The 22,111-nt window shown below is 43.0% G+C and overlaps 1 protein-coding gene across 1 annotated transcript in view; it reads left to right on the forward strand.

Annotated features, from left to right (window-relative positions):
* Nucleotides 1-22,111, forward strand: part of elp4 (elongator acetyltransferase complex subunit 4) — a 55,211-nt gene that overhangs the window by 4,268 nt on the left and 28,832 nt on the right. Inside the window, exons 3-9 of the mRNA XM_020098961.2 lie at nt 3,458-3,579; nt 4,995-5,129; nt 6,556-6,692; nt 10,179-10,263; nt 13,077-13,265; nt 17,289-17,397; nt 19,253-19,359. Coding sequence (XP_019954520.2) covers nt 3,458-3,579; nt 4,995-5,129; nt 6,556-6,692; nt 10,179-10,263; nt 13,077-13,265; nt 17,289-17,397; nt 19,253-19,359 — 884 coding nt within the window. The remainder of the gene's footprint in view (nt 1-3,457; nt 3,580-4,994; nt 5,130-6,555; nt 6,693-10,178; nt 10,264-13,076; nt 13,266-17,288; nt 17,398-19,252; nt 19,360-22,111) is intronic.

Consider the following 22,111-nt stretch of genomic DNA (forward strand, 5'->3'; position numbering starts at 1 on the left):
TAAGTCTGCACAATAAAGAGCCTTTTTTCTCCTCTTCTTGCAGGCCTCCAGATATGTAGTCAATTTATGTTTCATAAGTAAACATCAAACTCAATATTTGCACATCGACCATATTTACAAAATCAATCTTTTATCTTACAAAACAGAGCATTATGCAGTTCACAATAAATGGGACTCATTTTGTATCATCCAGTTTCCACAGTCAAAGGTAAAATATTATATTCATCATAGTTCTCTGTACCATATTATTATAAGACACGTTTTTGGTTTAGTGCATCTATGCAGCCCACATGGGCAAACTCAGATTCTCTAAACAAACATTGTCCCTAAATTACAGAACAATGTGCACACATCTTTAGACCAGGAGCCAGTTACTTTATTTGTCCCACATAAATATTTGTCTTGTCAACCAAAAATCAAGTAGCTGATTCTAGAACTGAGCTACAGTATCTTCCACTGGGTGTCATATGATAAACATGTTATACATGTGAGACCCAGTCCCAGATACATGATAGTTACCACTAAATGTGCTTTTAATTTAATATTTTAAAGCTTTGAGATGCACTTAATAAGAAATATTATGAGTTGAAACACAGTTTTAATGGTGATATAAAACGATATAAACTGTATTAAAAGCAGATCCCATAATTATTCCTCTGACAAACTAAATATTACTCTGAAAAACTATAATTAGAATATAAAACAAGTTTCAGGTGAGGTATTACAACAAGAGCTACAGTATAACAACAAACAGTGTATATAAAACAATTCCGTATGCAATGAACACCACAATAGAAACAGGGATATTCCTTAACAGTACTCCACAAAAGGTAGAATATATTAGAGCTAGAGATGAAATGGTCTGAAAATTTTGTATCAGGATCAAAATGTGACCAAAATGATCACGGTTATCAGTATTATCACGGTATTGTTAATATGTGCTGAAAATGTTCAAAAACTCCCGATACAGAAACTGAAGTAATTTCACTGAGTTTAATACTTAAACAATATATTAATGATTAATACAAATAATAATATAGCTCCAACACCATTTGAAATGTGCAACATAAACATTGAACAATAAATGCTTTAGCTTGCTTGAGTCAGGACAAAATATCAGTGTCTGTTAAACACAGGCAGTTTGGTGACAGTGGATGGATGATATGGCCAGAGCACTAGCAGCTCATGCTGTTGCAGTACCATCCAAATCACCACAGTAATCACAGTAATTAAAGGTTGAAACTGTACAACTAACCATCAGGAATTTGAACACGTTGTACTATGAAACCAGTAACCATTTCTTCCGTAATTAGGGTATACTTGTCAGTTTAGTTCACTTAACTTCACATAATGCATCATAATAACAGAATCCATAAGACTGTTGAAGCCTTATAAGTGCAGTACAGAACATAATAAGAATTTTGTGGTTTAAAAACAAAGACACTCTTCAACAAGAAGAACAGAGGTAAGGGTAATTCAGGAATTATAAAAGTATTTTTCAGCTGTAGAAGAGGTTTTGAAATTCAAACTTCCACATCTGAGAGGCAATATTAGACACCTAACAGAGTGACAGGTGCGATGGTAAGAAAAAGTAATAATGTGATCAATACTAGTTTGTTTTGTAGAGAAAAGTCTCAAAAATCATAACACCATAAGCCTGAAATCGACAAACTGCTTGATAAAGAGGAACAGCTGTCACACTAGTTAAAGGCTTAAGAGATATGACGGGCAGATACAGTATCCGGGGGTTGACAGATGCTGCCAATAAGCAATTAACCCAATAAAACCACCTTTTGTATTCCTGTTTATTTCAAGGCTTTTTAACGTGATTATTTGTTTACCTGCTGTATGGCCACTGAGCGGCTCTATAAAAATAACAGTGCATCATAGACCAAAGAAGAAGGGGAGAAAAACCACTCTGACCTAGATATTTTGTCTCCTCCCCCTGCAGCTTCAGCAGATATGATTCAGGAGTCTCCCACTCCAAATGAAACCGAGGCCTTCCCCCCCTTTTCACAAACCTTATTCACAATAATAAAAATGATGAAGAAAAAGAAGGGAAAAAAATTGTCCCGTGACTGTCCAGACTGACTGATCTACCTCAAAGATATGACCGTCCCCCACCCCCTGTTGCGCCTATACCCCGCAACACCTCCCACCCGCCTCCCCTTACCCCCCGCCTCAACAGCCTAATGACTCCTGGAGGTTCCATTTGTAAGGCTCCCATAGAAACACGACCACAATAGGCCCCATCTTGAGAGGGCCCATCTGGGAGTCTTTGTGGGGCCTGCTGAAAGCCACAAAGGCCTGCTGACCTAGAAACCCATCAATAAGAGAACAGGGAGCCCCACCGACAACAAATTGAAGAGCCATGGAATTTCCTGGGCCATCCTAGAGTCCGTAGGTGAGGACATAGACGAGGGATGTGGGAGGGCAGAGAGGGAATTCTCCGGATGTTCGAGGATGACACGTCAGGATGTCATTCCCAAGCTGTCAGCTGTATGCCCATTACCTTAAACTGTCACTGCTGCCTTTGTCCCTGTGCCCACTGATAGTCATTGTGTGAAGAGGCCTATGAAATCTTTACAAAATGGTGATTGTGACAGGAAGCAGCAGTAGCATGCTGGGAAGAGTTATGTGTCCGGGAAGGGTGGGGGGGGTCATGGTGATGATGCAGGATTTAGTGTGGAAGAGCTGGGTGGCTGCTTCGGGACAGTATTTTAATAATTGCTTGTCCATTTAATGCATGAGTCACCCCTGTAGATGTAACTTGTGTTTCTTTAACCTAGTTTTTTGATAAGAAACACACCTGATGTGATCGACACTAGAAACATATGAAAGGATGCCATTGGAATTCACACAAAAAGCAGCGATTTGAGTGAACCAGATGTCAGGAGGCGTTTTGAGGACAGGCACCATCATATCTTACTTCTGTCTCCTCCTGTCCGTTGTCCTGACAGCCGGGGTAGCACTCAGCGGGGGGTGCACAGGTGAATGCCTAAGACAGGTTCCTACCTCTCACCTCTGACGCTGCCTGAAAAAATGACAGGCGAAGGTGGACGAGACTTAACAAGAGAACTGAAGGTGTCGTGTCCAGTTTGATTGTCAGATCACACAGAAACAACTATGTTTCTGTGCCATGTTGATCGCCTCTTCATCTGTTCCCTGGAAAAGGTAGCCCGAGTGTGGTTACTCCAATTTGCAGTCAGCAGCTGTGATGTGGTCATGACCTACAGGATCTGTGGCATCTGAATGAGACGAGCTCTAATGTTAGACCTGAGGTTGATGTATTTTTACATCTGGGGGATGTTGCACCTACTTTTATCATTAAAGCCCTTCCTTAGGCCTTGCTGACAGTGTTAGCAGTGTGGCATTGAGTGACAGTTTCAGTCGTGTGTTTGTTTGAATTTTCCATCACACTCAAATTCTGATTGTTGTCCTTTTCTTTCTTTTGCAGAAGAGGACCGATATGATAGCTACTCCCGTATGATCTTAAAATACTTCCTGGCAGAGGGAGTGGTGTGTCGACATGAACTTTTTGTGGCGGCAGCTCAGGATAGCCCTGATGACATCTTACAGGTATGAGAGGAGGTGTCGTGTGATCTGTAAATTCTTCGGAAGGAGTTATTTTTAATGCAAAGTATGATTTTTGTCTCAGCCACAAGTCTTGACAAACCATCTGCAAAGATGCTGTGAGTGCCTCGATGTGTTTACTTCAGCATCATCCCTATATATATGTCCCACTGAATTGTCCAAAAGAGATTTTTTGTACACTTTAAAAAACTTTAGTCATCAGAAGATGTTAGCAATAGTCCACCTTTTTTTAGAAGCAGTAATAAGTGTTTAGAAGTGTTCAATGTACAGTTTTCATCCTGTGTCACACTGATCAGACAATGATGCAGCAGATATTTCAGACACACAGTTTTCCTCAAGATGTATCAGGGTCACTGAGGGTATCTCAAAGGTCGAGGGTGGTGTGGTTGTCGCATTGTTGAAATGTTTCCCGATGCATCACTGTGTGATGGGAGCTGTAACCCCAGAAGCTGACTGCTGCCCAGCATACAGGAGGAGGGCCCCTCTCCCACTGATTGATAGTGGGAGGGGTCACAGCCTCACCCTCTCTTTACATGTCAAAGGCTTATTAAGAGACAGGGACTCCCAATGGGGATATATCACATCATTTAGTGTTTTCACAGCTACATTCACGGTATGCTAATCTTCAGATGCTATGGTTGAACTTAATGCATTACAATAACATGCACACTTAAGAAACCAGCTCACTACAGGAAGAATTGGGTTAAAGCAGGAAATTGGAAAGCTTGGTCACATGCACTGCAACACCTCGGTTACTTAAAACCCACATTTCCTCGAGTCAGCTTGTCAATCAGACTTCCCACTCAACCCTACCCCATTTCTGAAGAAAGATTATTTCGTTGCTTTTGTGTTGCATACATGTAAACTCTTGGTACTGGTTAACACGATGAAAGAGTTTGTAATATGAATTAGAGTTTTAAATTAAAAGGGACTAACTTTGACTTAGTTCAGTTAAATTTTTACTAGGGATATTATTAATTCTGATACAATTACACACAACTTCAAGGATCATTCATTCTTCTGTGCTGCTGCACAGAATATTGTTCCTGTCTAATCTCTCTGTCATTCATGTGCACTACTGTAAAAACACCATGAGAAACCCTGTCAATTTGATTCATGGACAATTTATTAGGATTCCCCAGGAAATATATCAGTCTATCTTAATTATTCCGATAAAACTTAATTTCTGTAGCATTTATCCAATCAAGGGCACAAGGTCATTTACCAAATACAAAATATATGGGAATAAAACAACACAGAGCAAAACAAGACTAAACTAAAATAAGAAAGATCAAACAACATCTGTTAAAACCAGATAAAATCATCCATTAAAGGGTTTTCCTTTCCTTTGTTTGTGTGTTTTTTTTAATTGAATTTGCTCACTGTCTGTTTTTCAACAGGAACTCCCTGCTCCCATCTTGGATGATGTCGCTATCCACAAACCGCCAGAGCAGCCCAGGCTGCCTTGTGAACCTCGGGACAGTTTGGATGCCATGAAGATCGCTTGGCGTTACCAGAATCTGCCAAAAGTTCAGGTAACCAGGTGATACAATGGCTGTTTCTGTTGTCTAATTCTGTAGGATACCGGTGGTGTTGTGATCATGCTACTTTTATCAAAATTCAAACATGTTTCTCTGCTATTGATGCTATGAGAAAAGAATAACGCTGGCTCTCTGGTCTTAGTGGTTTGGCAATTGTCTCCACCACTAAATCCATCAGCTTCTAAACTCCTTTGTGGAGTGAATAAGGCCTTAGCCTCTCCTTTCAGAGCTGTACCAGATTACTCACACTTAGCTGGCAATAGGTAGGCTTTTCACTGGTCCCCCAACTCTCATATACACACATACACACACGCCTGCACCCCTGCTTAGCCTGGGAAACAAGAGTACTTTGCGGTCTGTGCATTGACATGTCTGCTCGCTCAACCCTATGACCCAGACCTGCTCCTCTGTCTCTCCCCAAATCCCTGCCTTTCCCCCTGCTAGGGTCGGCAGCCCTACACTCTTTCTTCCGCTTTGAGGAGAGGTGACCCTCCCCTTCTACTTCTCTACAGTCCCCCCCCCCCACTTCGGTCTATAATCCATATCGCTATGTGGATTAACAGCACACAGTGTGTCCCTGGGGATCCTCTCCTTCTTTCTCTCTCCCTGGAAACTTCTTTATATCTGTGTCCTTTCCTCACCTCTCCCCCTTCCCCTGTAAAATCGTCTTTACAAACCACTAGTAAGCCCCACCAGAGGATTTGCATCTCAAATTCACCCCCAGAGTCAACGCTTACTTTCCCCTTACACACACCTCTCCTGGCACAGCACACTGTGTCGCTCTCCCGATGAAGACATCAGATCAAAGGTGAGGCCGTCAGGGCGGGGATGGAACGCTAAGCGGGTTGCCTGGCTCACAAAGAGAAGATGAGCCCCTGACCCCCCTGCCCTGCTGACCCCCTCGTCCCGCCAGGAGAGGGACACACCGGGGGCCCTAATCCAGATTAGGAGTAGATTAAGGGCCCCTCTAACAATGGAATCCCTGGTTTTACTGAGAGAGAAGAGCTAAAACTCTCTCTTTCAGCTGCAGGAAAACATCCGCCTTCCCCTGCGTCCCTGACACGTTTGCTTTCACAGTCAGAAGTGGACATTTATGTGAAGAAATGATTAAGAGCGTGGTCATAGTGGTTATTTAACTTCTCTGCTGTAGGAATGTTGAGGACTGACCCATAAACAATGCAATTGCATTACCATAGTGTTGTGGAGCACACTGATTTAACATGTTAGAAACACAAATAAGATTATTTTTCTCATGAATTACCTTATTGTTGAGGTTTATTGAAATTAGTTAAATGGAAACCATTTTTGAAAAGAAGATTAAAAGCTGTCAGTACTAACTGATATATCTTAAACAGCTTTTTAAATGAAGGGCTTAGTCCAAATATTTTTTACCCAGAGTGTGACTTGTTTTCATCCTCAGTGTGCCCTGGCGTCTTCGTCCCGGTTCGGCCACTACTACGACGTCTCCAAGACGATGGAGCCAGAAATTCGCCAGGCAGCCAAGTGCCACCGCTTCTACCTTCCAGAACATCCCACCCAGTCATCAAGCACACACAGGTAAGACGACAAGACACCATCCACAGAACGCACGGAAACCAATGAGACACCATCCACAGAACAGAGGCGCACAAACACGACATCGTCTACAAAACAGTTACACAAATAAGACACCATCTGCAGAACACAGGTAAGCAAACATGGCATTGTTCACAGAATAAACAGCTAAACCAACAATGCAGACAGACAACATACTCCAAAGAGCACATGCTATAGAAGCTCTGCAACCAGCATTTGCATTAGAGAGAGAGAAGAAACACCAGAGTGAGCTCTCCTCAGTAATTTTGGCCTTTTTTTACACCGAAATAAGAATGAATATGCCGATATTTTATCCAACACAAATTAACCTGCTAAAAATTTACTGACTTTTTAACATTGTCAGTTCACAATTATGCTTTTTTTCTTCCTTTTTGTGTGTCAACATCATGAATGTACGAGAAGATAGGGTTAGTAAAAAGCAGAAAGCATCACATAGGCCAGTGACTATGGCCCTGTTCAGCCCTGGAATTATAATCCAACTGGAGTGATCCGATATAAAGTGGACAGCTCTAGGTTTGTCAGCTCACACACATGTCTTTAGTGCGTTCACACTTACTTAGAACTGTCTGCTTGTGATCGGGTCAACAGAGACGGATGTTAATAGCAGCTCTGAACAGGCATATTCACAGTGGTTACTTCTCTTACTTTCTCAGCTACCAGAACATTCAGAAGTTAAATGTGCGTCATAGAATTGTGCCAGAAAAGGGGTGAATATTCTCACATCCACCTGGTGTCATCACAGTGCTGATCGGAGCTGAAGCCGATACAGACCTGTGATTATTGCAGAGTCACTTCAAGCAAGATTGACTGCAGATCATACCGTTGAAAAAAGAAACAGATGCTGAATGGGGTTTTTTTCTGTGTGAAGAGGTTACATCCCTTTGTCTGAGATTCACATTTATAAGACTTCAATAAACAGAAGGAATGCAACTGATGGTTATTTCCATCATTGATTTTGCTTTTCTTAATTAATTGCAATGTCCATAAAATCTGAAACTAGTAAAATGAATGCCCATCACATAAGAACCAAGTTACATTATTCATATGTCTTGTTGATTCAATTTATAATTTATGTTTTAAAACAACAAATCCCCACATTTCACAAGCTGGAACCAGGTCGTGTTTGGCTTTTTGCTGTTATATTACTTAAATTATTAAACAATTGTTTTTCCATTTGTCAGCTAATTTATCAATTAAACTGCACATTTATCACCTGTAGCTGCAGAAAAAAAACATAGTTTAAGGTTTCTTCAAAATAAAAAAATGTAGTAGATGAAATTACCATATCTTTTGACTCATTTACTTTTCTTTGTTTTTAAATAACTGTTTGCAATCCCACATAAAAGCTTATAGCATGCATTGTTTCAACATATTCACTTCAGACAAAAACAAAATAGCTTTTTTTAAAAATAAATTTAGATACCAAACCATTTAGTGTTTTAAACCTTTAAAATTATACAAATCAGTTAAAACCATTCTGGTCTATATTCTGTTTTGAACCGTTGGCCTCAAGTCATTTACCCTTCAGGGTTACATTCACAACTCAAGGTTGTGTGTGTCTATTTAAATAAGGCCCTTGTTTGCACAGCGTCTGTTTGATTTCTCCTGCGTTGAGTGTACTTAGGGTTCAGAGGTCATGTAGGCTCTTTACTCAGAGAGTACCGCTGAAGACACAAGGGCACGAGAAGGCACACTCACACACACGCTGAGTAAATACAGCAATCTGGAGCTCAGAGGATGTAGTGGAGGCTTTATAGAATCCCTCTTCCTTTATTTCAGCAAACAAAGACTGTTTAAAGGAGCGCCCATGCAAACACATTAAATGCCGCAAAGATTCGGTTTAAAATCGACACTTTCACAAATGTGGACAATGAAGTTTGCAACTTATGCTCATTAACAGGGAGATAATAAAATAATAAAACATCTTTTCCAGGGATGATAGCAATATTTTGTGGCAGCCTCGTGAGTGACTGTCACATTGGTACTGTTGTGTCGTGTCTGAATGGGTTATAGATCTCATAGACATTTTGACAGCAGGAATCTACACCTGCACTGCACCATTGTGCCCCCAGCCCCGCCCCATAACTGACACACACACACACACACACACACACACACACACACACACACACACACACACTATGCACATTATACACACTTGTACGACGCATACTCCTAAGCAGGCTACTCCCCCTTGCACGTGTCCACAGCCCCATGTTGATACCCTAGCTGTTAAATTGCTCCGTTTCACTTGAAGGCATAATTGGCACAAATTGCTCTCTAGGTGATACAGATCCTGTTGTTTAAGACCAAGCATGGCCTCCTCTCCTCCTTTCTTTCCTCGCTGAAAGAGGAACACTGAGATAAAGAAGCTTCCCCGCATATGATCCTAATTAGGTGACGCACTAGCCCCTGTAGTTAAGCACCTAGACCTTTTTGGTACCTGAATGAGGGGTGCTCAGTGGGGGTAGCCAAAAACACAATGCTGTCCTACACAATGGCTGCCAACCAGAGGCAACCTCCCGCTCAACTGCACGTCAAACCACCCCAGCCCCCTACCTCAGAGCAGGGGCATGGGCAGAGGGGCCAAGGAGGGTAGGCTCCCCTCTTTCACCAAGCCAGCTCTATCATTAGGCCCAGCAGGGTCAGAAGGCACCATTGTTGGGCTGAATAACTGAAATGGAGTACATGGATATACTTGGTGCAAGTGTAATCAACACAAGTGTGTATTGCTGTTCTTTATGCAGGGCTATTGGTGTGTGACCAATCTATGTGTATCAGCTTCTGTTGCCCGCAGGTGGAATTGACAACTGACACAGCAGCCCACTGTGACTCACTACAGAGTGGTCATTGGTGGGGCGTTCCTAAGTGATGAGCCCTGTGTAAAAAGATGGGGTTAACATTCCTAGTGACCGTCCTACAGGTACATGGTGGGCTCAGCAGCCATCCATCACTTCACTATTGCTTATGGTTGCACGGATGCAGCTATATGTCCTATGTCAGCGGTGCACATCTTACCCCTGATTAAACACCAAAATGCTGTTCCCTGTTAATTTTAGATATCAGCTCATTAAACACACCCCCCCCCTCACTTATCATTTGTTGTGTGTATGTTTGTGCATCTCATCTGTCTGTCTGTCTGTCTATTGGTCTGTCTCGGCACAATCAGATCCTCAGGGAGCTGACGGAGAACCAGTCATGTTGTAATTTAATCAACCAAATAAATTAATTGGATCTCTTGATATGGATCATCTGTCTGCTTCAGTGGCTCCAGAAAAGCACAGTCAGGACGACCATGCTGCAGTCATGGCGGATTAAGCCGATGTGATGATGGGCTTGGCCCAAATTATCAAAATGGTTTCATTTACATTTTACAGTAACCCTGTTTTTGTGTTCTCTCTCTGTTATCTCCTCCACGGTGTCCACTCTTTCCTGTTCTCTCTCCAGTCCCATGCTTGAGTCCTACACTGCGTTGTTGAGATCACTTCAGGAGGTCATACACAGGGAGGGCTTTGATGTAGCAGCCTCCATGGTAAGAAATCACGACTGAATTGCTTTTTTAATTTTTGTCTTTTTGCCTGAATTCACCAATTATTTTTTTCCGCAACTACAACCTTTTAAAAATGTGTACGATCTCTAATTACTGTCAACCACTTTAAGCAAACCAATACAATCTTTTTAACAATCAATTCAATCCAGCCCCACCAAATTATATTCACAGATATGAGTCTCCTAAACATGCATGTTTTTTTCCACCAAGATCTATGTATTGTGTCCTAAAAAGTCGCAATCTCACAGTGTTAAAGAAAATGAAAACAATCCCTATATCCCCCCGATCCAGATCCACACCATAATTTTAATGGGTTCTTCCCTGACCAATACCATATCCCTTTACCGGGTTTTTGAGTTATCTTTCTAAATAACAAACATCAACAACAACTTCTTTGACGGAGGTAACAACAGTCATTCCCTGTATGTTAAGTTGTATTACCTGTTTGCCAGTTCATCCAAGTGAGGTAAAGTGGGGTGTTAGAAATATTCAAATATGTCTCTCTTTTTTTTCTTTCTTTTTTTTATGATGATGACATAATAGTAACAACATTTTGAGCTGAAGTTAAATATGCCTGCCATAAGCTGCGTGAGCTGTGAGTCAACACAGAAGACAAATATGCATTTTCTACATTGAACATTGAATGTCATCAAAGGTGAACTCAGTGACTCACTTAATGTGTACCAATCTGAAAATGTCTCGCCTACTAATCGTCAAATTATTTTGCATTTCATATAATGTGCATTAGAGGAACATTTTCAAACAAGAGATACTAGATCTGCATCTGGTAGCCTAAGCTCTTCTGTCACATTCCAACCACAGCTTCTCTCAAGTCTGTTCACCTCAGGTCGGCCTCACCTGTGTGTGTCTTAAATTTGACATGTATCTTTTTAATAACCGTCATCATCCGTTCTCCACAGTATGCCAGAAACTTTGATGGCCCCGTCTGTCTCACTTGTCATTTCCATTTATATTTTTCACAGGGCCAAGTGTTCTTCTCTTAACACTGTGATACGCCTGCATATATATGTGAGTGGGTGGGTGGGTGTGTGTGGGTGCGCTCTATTCACCTACATTTGGTGACCCCTCTGCTCGTCACCTGGAGCCACCTCTCCCCCTGTCACTCACACACAGGATTTACCTCCACCACCCCCCTCCTTCCCTCCATCCCTCCCCGAGCGCTGTCACTCACAAACCAGATTAACTGCTGACATCATTAAAGCAGTGTGGCCGCCTGACATGCTTTTGGCACAGTCCAGGAATGCAGACCAGCACAGAGCGACGTGGGCACTGGCACAAGAATGCCCAGTATGGGTGATAGTCAATGTGTGTGCGCATTTATTTGTTAATCTACCATCATGAATTTTTAACAAGATGCAAATTTCATATTAACTGTGTTATGTAAATAACAGATTAGAACAAGGATTAGTGTCCCTGAGCATATTTGTTTTGAGATGAGTGAGACAGGAGTGGCAGCAGGACGGTGAGTCTCCACAGAGACATGGCTGGTGATTAGGTTGTGGTCCCAGGCTGGCTGTAGTCTATATGGCTGGCCTCTGGTCCTTGGCTGGACTCTACTGGCACAGTTCCCTAATTTTTCTATAGGCTAAACTATAGGCGTTAAGTTTGGCTTCTCCTCTTGATGTTGCCACAGCAACAGTCGTGTTACCACAGTTCCCCCCTGCTGGGCTGCACACATAGAAACAGATTTCTAATTCGGTGCCCCAAAAACCTGTGTAGCCTGCTAAACAAAGACAGGGCAAATCTAATAATGACAAAGGAGCACACACACAGAGCGAAGATATTTAAGTATAGTCAGGCATAGACGTGCAGCAGTGATGTAGAGGAGGATGAACGTGGAGTCCAAAGTGAGTGTTCTCCCCTGGGAAACTATGAGCCAACTGTGAAAAACTCCCAGAAACAATGGGGTTTATTTTTCTTAGATGCCTGCGATTCTGATCCAGATCCAAACGAAGCTTAGGTCATACTGTTGGAAGAGGAAGCAACGGGGAGCGGGACGGAGGAGATTTTGGGAGGGTCGAGATAATGGAGGGGGAGGAATAAAGGAGAGGAGAGGCTGAAAAAAAAAAAAGGGAAAAGCTGAGCAGATTTTTAGGCCAAGCTTTGTTAATCACTCTTGGCTCTCACCTCAGTAATCAGGAGCCATCCTGAAGAAAACCCAAATAAAAGGCAATTGTGCGAAAGGTTAAAAACCTCTCACAGTTTGGACAGGCTCCTCCATTCTCTCACTTACAGTGATATATATCCCGCCACTGTTTGGCCACTTTTTCTCAGTCTTCATGAGAGTGGGTTACCGTTGATCTCTCGTGGCGGGGTGGGGGGGTTTCAAGGGGAAGGCGCTCCACCCTTACCCAGGCCCCCTTGGCTGCAGAGCATCGCAGTGGTGCCAAGAATGTGCTGGGGTTTCTGGGTGGCAGCCATATTGGAAGCCTGTCTGACAGGTCCATTGTGAGTGTGTCAGATGGCCTCTGTGATTGGGCAGTTGTGTCCAGTCACGTTTGGGCACTGTGTTCCGATCGTCTGTGCTGGTGAGCAGACTGTCCAGTCGCTCTCCCCAGACTTTGGGAATACTACCCAGGACAGCAGCACCTTTCTGAAATACTTCAAAAGCAGTTATCCTTTAATCTTCACATGCACTCTGTGAACTGGGGTTAGATTAAACTATTTGCATCATATATGTTCTGTGTTTGTGCTTTGAATACCCCACACATCCGTGGCTCTTTATACATTTCTTATGTCCCCGACCCCGTCTCTTTGTCTCCTCTTTCTTATAGTCAAAGTCACGTAACATCCTGCGCGTTGGCCTTCACTCTCTTGGCTCTGCTCTTTGGGGTGATGACCTGAGTTGTCATGACAACCCTACACACCGCCACTCCCTGGCTGCCTTTCTCTATGGACTGCGTGCTTTGCTGAGGTCATCGCTGTCAGTTGCTGTAGTTACTGTACCTTCACATCTCATCCAGGTAAGACGATGGTTGACACATGAGAACAGTTTGTCGGCATCCATTCAGAATACAATCAATATATATGTGATCAGTGAAGAATGATGTACTCCCGTTTTTCCTAATGTTTAACAGTTTAGAAGTTGTTTTCTGATGTGTGAGTTATATGTCTAACTCAGGGGGACTCTGCAATCTTCTCCTCTTCACCTCTTATTCTTAGCTCCTCCTCCTTTGTCCAGACGTCCTTTTCTTAAATTTCCCTCAGATGTAAAAAATAATGTACTAAAATTAAATTAAGTGGAAGTAACAATCATAGTCTTCTATGTGGGTTGATGTTCGATCCATGTACATATGCATTTTCTCATTCCCTAACAGGGCACGTAGTCTTTTGTAGTGGAGCGTCCTCTCTTCTCCTCCTGACCCCGTTGTTTAGTGTCACCCTGGTATGACTCAGTCCTGCGAGAGGCCTCTTCCTCCACGCATCACTCCCCCAACAGACCCAGCCGAGTGCACACTTCATTCAAACCCCCTAAATCTATGTTTGTTTGTTTGGACTGTAATTACTTGAAGCTGTACACAGTGAGTGTGTGCGTCTGTGCATGCATGTCGCTCCTTGTAGCTGTGTGTGTGTTGGTGGGGGGGGTTTGAGTCCACGTGCATGGGTCTGTGTCCAGTCTGGCCTCTCAGTGTGAAGGTGGAGTCATCTGCTGAGGCATATGGCAAACCACAGCCCTCCCCCAAACACTCAGCCGTAGAGGCAACCTCACAAGAAAAGCCATCTGAGACTTTCTACCAAAATGTTTTATCTCGTCCAAGCTTCAAACACCCCTCTTCCTCACAGTCCTCAGCTGAAGCTGTGTTGTCTCTGATGCCTTTCTACAAAGATGTAGGTCGATGCTGAACTTTCAGAACGACTGTGTTGTCACAACACGCTCTGGCTCCAGGCCTATGTATACTCAGTGCTCAGCGGCCTTGGCCTAGTCAAAAAAAGGTAAAGTGGCTAACTAGCAGATGTCAGCTGTGGTTGGGAGCAGTCCCCCTGTCCCTCCCTGGCCTGGGTTCCAAACCCTTAATCTGTCCCCTCCGCCTTCTCCACCCTGGGGAGTGAAGTGAATGAGCGGAGGAAGAAGAGAAGAGAACTGTGGCAGGGGGGGTGGTTGGACTGAATCAGGTGTTGGGTATCTGAGCCAACATGTAGGTAATGAGTGGCTATTAAGATGGCAGTTTATGTAATGACCTTATGATAAGAAACACTGTGAATCTCACTTCATGTTGTCACTAGAAAAGATTCTAAGTGGTCAACTCAGGTCATCAGCTGGGTTTGTTTGGTATTTATAAGGATTTCTATCTTCATCGTCATCTTAGCGTCTTTCTAACACTACCTTTGCTTTGATAATTAGCTTAGTTAACACAGTGTGGCCTTTAGAAGACTGTCTAGACTAGTAGCAGTGGGCTAGCTGGCCGAGACCACACCGGACTCTCTATCCATTATTGAGCAGCTTGGGAAGCAGAGCAACTCACTGAAAGCCTCCTCACAGCAGCCCAGTGCCACAGACCATCTGAAACATTAATTAGGCTTGTCCCAGCCCGGTCCTCCGCCGTCATACTATCTCCTGCTACCACACCCATCTCCCCCCCAGTAAACACAAACACACAGTCCTTCCCAAAATGCACCCGTGTACACCTTACCTGCTGTGTAAGTTGCATGGTGTTGTGAGTGTCCTGTGTCCTGACCTATGAGAGTATTTTGTCACATAGCTCTAGACTTCAATTTCCTTATGGTCATTTTTTTTAGATTGAGATTGGAGTATTTCACTTGATGTAAATGTAAGACCTTGATGGTGTCACTTCATATACACCTGCAAGGTGGAGGAAGGGGCACATATAGAATATTTTATTTCACTTTCTTAAACATTGCATTTTGTGACTTTTTTTAACCAATTTTACAGGAAATAATTCATAGATCTTGAAACAAATCTGGCATATTCAGGGGACTGATATCTATTAGTGTGTGCACTTTGGTGCAGCTCGATAGAATTAAGGGAGCTGTTTGGCCTTGGACGAGGTATGCACTCTTTATATAATTTCATATATTTTGGATAATTCTGATATAAATTTCAGATCCATTTCATAATTTGTTAAACAATTGCATGTGCTAATATTTTTTAGTGGGTGGCTATTGAATATTTTCAACAGTCATTTTTCCATTTTAATTTTATTTTTAAAAGTATATTTAACCTATTCTTAAGGTCATCATCTAGGCACCTCCTAGTTTTATGTCCTTTACATATTTTTAATGGTGTCTGTGCATGTTAAATTTTTGTGGACAAACTCCTGCCTCCATTTCTTGCCATGGAAGTGATGTACATTTATTTTGTCTCAGTCTCATTCTGTATATAGCCTCTCCTTTCCCAAGACATTAGAGCAACAGAAATGTCATTCCAGCCTCCATCACAGTGATTGTATTTTTGGCATAGTACTTGGATGATTGTTTACTTGAAGAAAACTACACCAGCAATCACATTTTTGGAACACATGCACACACAGTGACACACCTTAAAAACAAACCCAAGTATGTGACATTGAGCCAAACTACTACAATCAAATGGGGTTATTCAGTAACGTTAAGCCCTGTCACTTACCTAGTCATGGTAAGATACTGCAGGGTAAGTCAGATGCTGTGCCCTCCCTTTGACATGTCACTCTGTGGTCATCAGCTGCGGCTCAGGGTGTTCACATGATTTACACAATTTGAATCTGAGAGAACTGAGCCACCACAGATCCTCAGTACAGAACAAAAATGATTCTTGTTTGAGCACCTTATCTATCATAAATACCATTAAAAATAAGAATAAAAGGTCAGTGTTTCCTTGATCACCTCCTTAACCTCATGGAACTGTGGAGCATGTGCACGTCTTACTGACCTCATTCTGTTCTGCTGCCACAGTCCTGCACAGCTCAGTGTGGACACTTTATACTCTGACTTTGAAACTTTTGATGCTTTGCCAGGGAGCCTCAGATTTGCATTTAACTAAGCACTGTTATTATGGCCTACACTGGGTTGCATGGATAGTTTTAGTGTGGCTATTTAACTCCCACAAACACTATTGGTCATATTGTGGCGTTGATGCTTTGAATAATTTGTCGTATTAAAACTCTTGCTTTGGCGTTAATTGCTGCGTGTGAGTGACCTCGTATACCCTGTAAGTGCCGGTGGTACTGACTGGTGGGATATGCATACTTTAAAAGTAGGACAAAAATGAAAAGGAGGAAAGAGTGAAGAAAAGACATGGAGGCATGAAAACTGCATTAGGCAGTGGCAGCCAACACAGAGAAAAGGACGTGAATGATTCAGGAGGCAAAGGAATTAATAATGCAGGACTCCCTCCATCCCAATGTCCCTCTCTCTCTCTCCTTACCCTCCACTCCCTTTACCCCCTGCCTCCATACTTTTGTATATTCCTCCCTCATTCTTTCTATCAAATTTTTTTTTTTTTTTTGCCCCTGATTTGCCCTCCTTGTCATCAAGTTGCTGACCTGACCAGTAGGTGGAGCTCTCATCATCAAGCCTCAGTTGTTGTCTTCTCCCACTTCTCTGTTCTCCCCTGCTGGGTGCTGGTTCAAGAGTGAGCACCAACTGAGTGCCGCGTTGTAAAATATTTGGATAATATCTCTTCAATGTGTTGCTCATTGACTTTTCCCATGCCCTCCTTTTGAAAATGCATGCCTGATGTAAAGGTGTATGTCCGTGGGTCTGCCATGACATCACCTGTGTAACCTCTATCAGTGCTCTTTCCACCTCTACACCTCATCGCCCTCACCTGAGCCATGGGCAGAAATGTCTTGGCCACGGGAAATGATGACCTAATTTAATTGCAACACTGATGGCCCGTCAGGAGGCTTTTAATTACCTGCTCATGTCTCTCTCTCTCTCTCTCTCTCTCTCTCTCTCTCTCTCTCTCTCTCTCTCTCTCTCTCTCTCTCTCTGTCTCCCTTTCTCCCTTTCTCCCCCTCCCTCTCCCTGGATCTCCCTTGATCCTACAGGACAGAGCTCTAATGGGCAGCATAACCAGGCTATGTGACAATGCCATTGCGCTGGAATCATTCAAAGGCTCTGAGAGAGAGACCAACCCACTCTACAAAGATTACCATGGTAAGAACACACTCACTTATCTTTCTGTCTCTTTTCCATCAAACACACACACACACACACACACACACACACACAGGCAGTGCATTAAGGCTGGGGCTGGGCTGTGGATGGAGGCAGGGCAGCCCCCTTGCAGGCCAGGCTGTCAGTGCGCGTTAGTGTGCTGCTGCTCAATCAGACGTGCTCCTCAGTAGACAGGCCGGGGGGGATTCAGCTGCCACGCTGTACCCCCTCTCCCTCGCACCCTCACCCCCTCCATCCCTGCCTCCCCCCTCCAGCAGAGCCTCTCTCCCTCTCTCCCTCTCACCTCGCCCCCTCTCCATCCCCTAGTCCCATACCCCTGAGGCTCTGGAGCAGCGCAGACCAACACTGGGGAATCGATATTCTCACCATCACTCTTCCTCTCTGTCTCTATCTCCCTGTCCCTCGCTCAATGTCTCCGTGGCCAGCATGCTCTGCTAATAAATGGAGGGCAAGGCTTTCAGTAGGAGAGGACGATGGTGGTAAGGGATGGTTGTGGAGAAGGGAGCGAAGAAAAAGGAGGGGAGGGCACCGTTGTTTGTCTCCAGCCTTCCAGTCCTCGCCATCACTTTTCCTGCATGATTTTGCCATTCCCTCTTTCTCCTGCTTGCCTCCCTCTTTTCTATCACTCTATCACACACTCCATGCATAAAGGTCAGTTTAAGCGAGTGGGGTATTTTTAGCCGTGCCTCTCGAACTCTCCCACTCTTGCACTATTCCTCTCATTTCCTCACTCCCTCCCCTCCATGGGTTAGACAGCCCTGGTTGTGACAGATGAAGGGATGAGGAGTAAAAACATTCAGTGGCAGATTTTGGTTTCTCCAACAGTATGTTTTATTTAGGTAACACATCCCATACTGATCACATTCCTGTGCATTGTAAAGGCAGGTGGCTTGTTACCTATTCAACATACAGTATGAGTGTTTTAGCGCATAATTTTATAAAATCGTATAAATGCCAAAATGTTTTATTGGAATATGACATTAATATTATTTGAATGTCTTGTTCAAAAATATATCTGCCCTCTGTTTAACCAGCCAGAGAAATTCTGGTTGGGTTATGAAATACATTTATGTGTATGACTGTTTTGATGTGTGTTCATGAGTGCAAACGCATCTGGTATGAGTGTGAGAGTGCGTGCGTACGCGCGTGCGTGCGTGTTTGCGGCAGCAGTTCAGGGCTGCTCAAAGCATGCTGGGAAGCCTGTCACTGCAAATCAGGCAAGGGGAAATCACCCAAGTGCACAGAGGAGAGAATCCACCATCCCCCACTTTCTCTGTCTGTCTCCCTTTCTCCATTACTCCCTCGATCTCTTCTTTTTCCTCTCACGCTCATTTATACCACTTCACTTCGACAGTATTTTTCCAGATTTATAAAATGTAAGTTTGTTGTGAATGGAAATGAGAAAAAAAAAATTCCTCCAGAGTTTCCCTTTGGCTGTTTTAGAGTTCCCATCTTGTGTGTTCGATTCCTGTCCCCAGCTCTAATGTCTTAGTAAACATTGGAAACTTTCCTGAACAGCAAAGATTTTTATTTTATCTGATGTTTTTTGCAAACATAGAAGAGAGAACTATTCCCTTAAAATACAAAATACAATGTTGGTTGAGCTCTTAGTAGTACTTAGTAGTAATTCATAGTGAATCTTGCGTGTGTAATTCAGGGAGAAAAAAATTATTGCACATTATCACTTAAATTTGAAAGCACACCTCTGTCCAGTGCAATAATTTTCTCATTGGTACAGAACACATGGATAAAACAGGAATATCTTCCATGGACTTTGCGTATTATATTCTTTTTTTGCACTTTTAACCACTTGATTCTGCTCTGTTGTTCACAGGCCTGTTACATGTTCGTCAGGTACCTCACCTGAACTGTCTGGCGAGTCAACTCCCTGACCACAAGGACCTCGCCTTTAAGCTCAAGAGAAAACAGTTCAGCATTGAGGTATGTTGTCTGGGTACACTCAGGGTTTCTTCATAAACAAAACATAGCATTCAGTGGTTCTGCCCTCTTGTTGTATTTTTAATGCTGTCTCTCAGACTTTTATTTTTCCTTGTTTTGTTGCCACACTTATACTCCTCTTATGTATTTTTTGGAACTTGCTGTAAAACCATTAACCTAAAATGTCATTTGGAAGTCATGTAATTCGTAACATTTATAGCCATCACATTAGTTCCATCCATCATGTTCATAGCTGTGCTGAAATTAAGTGCTGATGACATTGAGAAGTCTCCGAGCTCTGTCAGCCTCTGTTTACTTTTATCTGTTATTGGGTGGCAAAATCAGATGGAGCTATTGATTATACTTTGCTGCTGCCACACTTTCTCCAGTGCAACATCAAGAGGCGACAGCGTGAGATGAAATTCTATCAATAGGCATGAATATGCAATGAAAAAATTACAGGTGGCAGTTTAAGTTAAAGGTGCAGTTTTCATTTTTGAAACACAATAATACTATGAATTTATCCATGGACATGTCCCTACCCATTTGTGACAGACAAAAACAGAGCGACTGCAACAAACAGGTTTGCATTTAGAGAAACATTTGACACCAAGCAGCTCTGGAGTGAGCACACACTATACAGTTGCTTTGTATTGAATTCCCACCTGACAACACCTGTGACCAGTTTAAAAAAGGGAGCAGTAGGCACCAGCTTTACCTTAAACTGTCGTCTAAAACTATGGTGAATGGGGGTGTGATATCCAGAGGGCCTAGAGGTATCTTCAGCTATACAGTGGAATGAGGTCTGAAGGTTTAATTAGGCATCAGAAATTCACAAATGTTTTCTTCATAAGTGTTTTTTTTCTTCTTCCATTTGGCTTAATAGCTTAAAGTGCTTTGATTAGCTTGACCCTTTGGAGCCAGTGTAGAATGCATGCCTTTCCATTTCTTCATTCATTTTGATTTATGTTTTTTTTTTTTTTTTTAAGCTTTTTCTCTTCCTGTCAGACGCATCCATTTTGCATGTGTCACATCATCACTGTCACGCCGAGCAATCAATCTGTCACTGAACTACCACTCTGGGGACAAATTAAGGGGCCCTCCTCTTAGCTCAGGCTCATGATTGGTCCTCATTACATTATCATTACCTTATCACACCCTCTGGTCCCTGGCTCTTAGTGAGTCCTATTGTCTCAGGCAGGAGGTGAAGGGGAGGAATGCCCACCCCCCCTGCCTCTACATCCTACGGGCAGCCCCTTCTCATTTTCTGCCAGCCTTCACCATCCCTCTAACCTTTTCTCCTGTCTGCATCTGCCCGCTCCCCCTCCTTTCTCTGACCCCCCAAATAGGCCACTCCAGTATAGATTTATAAGGTCCATAAAAGTCAAGGTGGTTATCCTCAATGGTCTTTTAATTAGGCCTCTGTATTGGGCAGGCCAGGGGGCCGAGGCCTAGCGCATCCTTGTAGCTCAATGGGACCTGGATACCGTGTCATATATCCCAACAGCACATTGTTAAGACCCAAGCTTTGTCTGTCTTCCTTGTTTCAGGAGCTTTATTGGAGTTTTTTGTTGAACCATACATTCGCATTGCCCTCAGAACATTAAAATAAAATCAGATTGATTCAAAAATTCCACAAAAAAGGCAGCAAATGTTGACACGAGAGATTAATAATATGAGATGTCAGTCACAATGCTTGGTCATGACACATTGTTATCTGACAGGGAAATTCCCAGAGAACGCAGTGTCATATCACCAGTCATGCATCAAATCAATCAAAACATGTATTAATCATTGTAGTACACTGATATGTTCGTGTGTTAGGATCTTTAGTACTGAGATTGGCTGTCATTAATTTGTAAATCACCTGATATGGAGATGTCACAAAAGTATGAGTGCGTGTTGGCTCTTCATCCCTTGTTGCATAAGCATTGGTTTCACTGCGTGTGAGATCACACTCAGGTAAACGGTTGCACTCTCTGTCTCCGTGACTCATCGTATACAGTGTTTGACCTGTTGGTCAACTGCCTCGGTGGGCCGATGATTGACACACGAGATGATGATTGGGTTCTAAACCCAGTGTCTGATGTGTGACAGCCCACACCATCCCTGCTAATCACCTCATTTACTCAGGCTACAGGACCTCTCTGCCCGGGGCCACATAATACAGCATTCTCTTACCAAGTTTGTTCTGCTCTGCTCGGTCTGTCATCTTCCACGAAACTATCACGGTAGCGATGAAGCACCTCTTTCAACTTTTGACTCCTTTTCCAAGCTTGAAAAGCAGCAAATTCAGCTGCTCCTTGAATATCATCTATCTGGATTAATTTATGATTGCGGCGTTGGCGAATGACAAGTGATTGACAGCGCTAGCTCCTCACTAGCTGGGTCAGGCAGCTACATGTCACCCAAACTTTGCATGAAGTCACGCTGATAGTCAATTTCTTAACTGCTGTTTCGCTCACACCTCTACCACGTAGCAAGTCGGGAACGCGGAAATGTGTTTTTTTGCCATCGTACAGAGTGAAGCTTTCGTCAATAAAGACGGGCACTTGTATCTCTTGTATTAAGTAGAATTAAACAAAAAACATTAATTTAATAGATTCTTCGTATATTAATTCCCAATGCCAAATTACATACCATCATCAAGGTTTGGCTGGTTCCGTGATAAGGTAACCATGGTAACAGTTGACGTTTCTGAAAGTTCAAGCTGCGGTTGATGAGCAGTTATTAGCCATGACGCCTGAGGCCAGAA

This window comes from Paralichthys olivaceus, chromosome 1 (genome assembly GCF_024713975.1).
Source record: "Paralichthys olivaceus isolate ysfri-2021 chromosome 1, ASM2471397v2, whole genome shotgun sequence".
Taxonomy (NCBI): domain Eukaryota; kingdom Metazoa; phylum Chordata; class Actinopteri; order Pleuronectiformes; family Paralichthyidae; genus Paralichthys; species Paralichthys olivaceus.